Source organism: Littorina saxatilis, linkage group LG1 (assembly GCF_037325665.1).
Source record: "Littorina saxatilis isolate snail1 linkage group LG1, US_GU_Lsax_2.0, whole genome shotgun sequence".
Lineage (NCBI taxonomy): Eukaryota > Metazoa > Mollusca > Gastropoda > Littorinimorpha > Littorinidae > Littorina > Littorina saxatilis.
In genome coordinates this window covers 92,893,706-92,898,705 of record NC_090245.1, presented here as the reverse complement: position 1 = coordinate 92,898,705, position 5,000 = coordinate 92,893,706, and the positions used below count along the sequence as shown (strand labels likewise).

Sequence of the window (5,000 nt, the reverse complement as noted above, 5' to 3'; positions counted from 1 at the left end):
GTTGTTGAGGAATGTTGCCACATCTGCCATCTTTTACTTGTATATCAAATGAGCAGTGAAATGTGTGTATATATGTACATATAATTAGTCACTAGTATATGGTGTCTGTTTAGAATTAAGAACTTGTTTTGTACACGTAATTTGAAGAATAAAAGAACTCAACTTAATAGGTCTTGCGTTTTCACTTCAAGTGCTTACTTTCATCAAAATATAGTAGCAGACTAGAAGCGCTAACAATGATTCATTTTACCAAATCCAAGTACACTGTTCCTTGTCACGGATAGACAGACATAAAGTCAGGACGATCAGACAGACAAACAGACAAACACGCACACACACACAAAAACACACACACACACACACACACACACACACACACACACACACACACACACAAACATACACACACGCACGCACGCACAAACACACATTACACATACACATACACGAACACACACATCATACATCATGCAGATTCTTTTTATATTGTATAGATATCTAGGACTGTTTGCAGTGATTTTTTCAGATTTATTTTCTTAAAAAATACCCCAATATAAAACACATAGTGTAAACAAGTGTTTTGTGCAAGTGGAGATCAAGGGAGATAATTTTGAAGCAACTTTTTTAAAACAATAAAATTGCATGGTGATATCCTTTAAAAAAAAATATCAAAAAGAAGAAATTAAGATTTCTATACACTGTGTATTTCTCTATAGCATTGATTTGAGGTGGAAATAATTTTTCTCAGAAATTAAAAAAAATGAAAATCAAGGGAGGCAACTAACAGATGAATGATATGAAAACATTACACATTCAGTAACGCATATCTTTTAAATAAGACACGATTCAGAGGAGATCATTTTTCAAAGTCGGTTTTCTTTGTAAAAAATGGAAAGATCTGGTAGTTGTGTAAGTTTAACGTAACGATAACACCGAACGCCTTGTAGCCTATATGCCAGACTCAGTGTAGATTTGACTTCCTTAAGCAAACTGTCTTAATCTGCTTTGACGAATGGGTATCTATGAAAACTAAATAAATAATGATGACGACCGGAAGGCCGGACTCCTGACAGGAGAGCTGGGCGAAGCAAACCGCTCGCTGATTAAAATTGATTTAATTATTTGGCATAGTTTCGGAACAGTTCTGAGCAAATAATTGCGGGTGTTTCTAAATTACAATACAGCGAATGCCCCTTAGACTTTTTTTAGGTCCAAATCGTCAGAACACTTTCTAAAATGGCGCTCTCGGTATACTATCTTTAGGCATCGTTACGCGATTGTGTTCTCTGCAGCGCTGTGAGGTACTAATCAATTGTCAGCGTCAAGTATGACTCGTAGAAAGCTGTGAATGAACCTTTTATCATGCAGCTTTATCATGCAGCTTTATCGTCATCTCTTGCAGCATCAGATAAGCCGCGTCAAACTAACGTCTGAAAGCATCAACAAGAAAAAAACTGTCATTTCACTGCATAGGGGCGCGTCTGAAACACCATGGCTGTTCGCCTCGCAAGATCAAGGGCATCCCCTGTAGGGTTTTATAGGGGCTGGGTGTCGCACAAAACACCGTGTCCGTTCTTGACCAAACGACCGTCAAGCAACATCTCTCGCCAATCATTCAGCTGCTTCTGTCGTCCGTCCTTTACAACACGATGCCTCAAGTACTCCTCTCGTCCGCACTTTACACCACAATCGTACAGTTATAATTCACAGTCAAATTCGCAGATGCGCCAAGCCATGTCGTCCACACAGTACAAATCAAGGCAGACTACCTCTTTAAAAAGCTGGCTGCCTACTGGGACTTTGTTTCCCATACGGTTGAGAGAGATGTCCAGCCTGTCTACAGAGGAGGAAAGCGAGACTTACAGGAAAGCCATGCCCTATCGGAAGATCCCCACGACGGGTGTCATCTCTTCTCTTCCCTACATCGGAGCTAGGTTTCTCTTCAAGCCGTTTAGTGAGTATAAAGCGTATGCAATACTGTTATTTCTGGAATCATGATTTCTTGCCTATCTTCACTGTTGTGGATTCGAAAGAAGGTCACTGCGGGGTTTGTATCCCGTATTGCACAAACCATGTCCCATATTCAAGAAAGCAGGTAAAAAAAAAAAAGGTTACAGACGGAGAGGATTGTGGTAGTATGTTGAAAATGAAGATTTTGCTTTCTTTGTAAATCCAAACATTCACTGTCCATGGCTAAACAAGCATGCAAAACTTAAATTTATATAAGACTGAATATTTATTAATGTATCTTTGTTTTCATGTTAGTCTTGTTGTACACCAGAACAGATCTGTCCAAGTTAGTACATGGTTGAAGAGCATCTTTCCACTTGGAGACATATATCACACATTTACAGCCTGGTGACTATTTGTGTGAAGTGATGACAATATTTCGCTGAACGAATTTCGTAACTGACAACTCTGTCAACCTGCAAACTTAAGTCGACACACACACACACACACACACACACACACACACACACACACATACACACACATAAACTCGGAGGCAAAAGAAACGCAAATAAAGGATGCGTTAATTAAACCTGTATGGACTTGAAATAAAAATAAAATCATGATACTAGCATGTTCTGCACGTGTTGTTTTAGCGGTCGTATCTTGTCAGAACCGTGTTTGCCGTTATCTGGGTCACACGCGAGGTCTTGTTGACGGGGATTCCAAACCGTCATGGGGACCACTTTCAGCACATGCACAATGTGGAAAAGCAGTTTTTCGTGTTCAGAGTGTTCAGGCAAGCTGTACAATACTCACAAAACTGTTACAACATTCATTTCTGCGACACAGGCGCGATGCCGAGACTATCACCAGATCAGCGCCAACAGGCGATCGTGAGAATTGATGTCGGACAATCAGTTTAGCAAGTTGCAAGGGCATTTGGAGTAAATGTCACCACGGTTTATCGCCTGCAGCAACGTTTTCATGTCACTAACAGTACCTGCGACTTACTAGGACGTGGCAGACCCCGGGTAACAACAGCCCGACAAGATCGCCATCTTGTCCATCAACACCAGCGAGATGCATTCGAAACTGCCGCCAACAGAGCCCGTAACACATTCGGGGTGCATGGAGAACCCGTCAGTGCCAGAACTGTACGCCGACGCCTTGGTGGGCAGAACCTGGTAAATCGGCGTCCTGCTCGACGTCCAGTCTTGACAGCTCAGCATCGCCTGGATCGTCTGGCCTGGGCCCAGCAGCATGCCCACTGGCGCCATCGGGACTGGCGGAGGGTTCTTTTTTCGGACGAGAAGCGCTTTTGCCTGGAACCTGGCGATGGGCGTGTCCGGATCTGGCGAAGACCTGGAGAGCGGTTTGCTAACAATAACATCCTGCAGCATGATCGATGGGGAGGTGTCAGCGTCATGATATGGGGCGCCATTAGTGTCAATCCGCGAGTGAGGCTTGTCGTCTTTTAGAACGTCGGCCAAGGTCGTGGGAATGGTGTCAATGCAGACCGCTACATCAATCAAGCCCTGCGTCCCTATGTGGTTCCATTTTTCCAGAGGCACCGGAACTGCCTGTTCCAGCAAGACAATGCCCGTCCCCATACTGCACGTTCTACCCAGGACTTCCTGCGTCACAACAGCCTGAACCTTCTGCCTCATCCTGCTCGATCTCCGGATCTCAACCCAATCGAACACTTTTGGGACATCATGCAAAGAAGGATTAATGCCCTTGCCCGGAGACCCCGCACAGCAGCAGAACTGCGTGGTGCCGTGACGCAGGTGTGGGCTCAGGTCCCTCAGCAGCAAATTAATCACCTCGTCCTCTCCATGTACCGGAGGTGCGCCACAGTCATCAACGCCCAGGGAGGAGCAACACGCTATTGACTTTCAACCGTCTTCAAACAGTGTTCAGTGGAACATGGCACGTCATGTTCTCATCCCAATACACTTTTCCGTATGGTTTTTGTATTGGTCAAATCGTTCCCTTGTTATTGTTAACCCGAAATAATTAAATCGACATTCAAATTCATGTGTAACCCATCTTCACTGCAGCATTTGCGTTTCTTTTGCCTCTGAGTATAGATACACACACACACACACACACACACACGCACGCACGCACACACACACATACACACGCACACATACATACACACACACACATACACACACACGCACAAACACACGCACGCACGCACACACACACATACACACACACACACACACACACACATACACACACAAACACACACACATACACATACACACACACACATACACACAAAAACACACGCACGCACGCACACACACACACACATACACACACACATACACACACACACACATACACACACACACACACACATACACACACACACACATACACACACACACACACACACACACACACACACACACACACACGCACACCCTTCTTGCACATGGAGCGTCCAGCATGTAGGTTTTCTTGGTGTCTGTCTGAAAGGAAGGACGCTCTGATACCACACGTCAAAGCTTTGAGAAATGTTTGGTTGGTTATCAATTAATAACCCTTTAGTGTGTACTAATTAAACGCACTTTTAAATTTAATCGTTCACATGCTGTTTGTTTTTTATGTAACGAAGACACTTTTTAATTTAAAATAAAATGTTTGTTTTTGTTATGGTTGTTAGCTGTTGTTTGTACGGTGAAAACAATGTCTCCAATGCCAAAAAAAATCTAAAAATATGTTGTCAGATAACTTTTGTCTGTGCACTTAAAAGAACGCTGGGTGGATATATATATTTATCGCATTTTTACTGATCACATGACAAAACATGCTGTTGTCATTGGTCAACTAGGAACTGTATATCAATTGACATCGCGCAGGAAGTTCCCAGCGAATTTGATATCGCGCAGGAAGTAGTTTAGTGTGAGTTTAGATAGAGCGGACAGCGTCAGATAAACTCTATTTAAACGAGACAGATTAGCCGCGGGTGGAGGAGGAGGATGTTAGATACTTGAGGTAGGCCTAAAGGGATCAGTGTTGGCAGGTAGGGA

General features: G+C 43.4%; 2 protein-coding genes across 3 annotated transcripts in view; both read left to right on the top strand.

Annotated features, from left to right (window-relative positions):
- Positions 1-167, top strand: part of LOC138945750 (vesicular glutamate transporter 2.2-like) — a 15,637-nt gene extending 15,470 nt beyond the window's left edge. For both annotated transcript variants that reach the window (XM_070317253.1, XM_070317262.1), the window contains exon 12: positions 1-167. This exon is cut by the window's left edge and continues 1,938 nt beyond it. The gene's annotated coding sequence lies outside the window, so the exon portion shown is untranslated.
- A 1,285-nt stretch (positions 168-1,452) lies between these two features.
- The window catches only part of LOC138945742 (1,25-dihydroxyvitamin D(3) 24-hydroxylase, mitochondrial-like), an 18,761-nt gene continuing 15,213 nt past the window's right edge, over positions 1,453-5,000 (top strand). Inside the window, exon 1 of the mRNA XM_070317241.1 lies at positions 1,453-1,954. Within this exon, the coding sequence (XP_070173342.1) occupies positions 1,492-1,954 (463 nt within the window). The 5' untranslated portion in view covers positions 1,453-1,491. The remainder of the gene's footprint in view (positions 1,955-5,000) is intronic.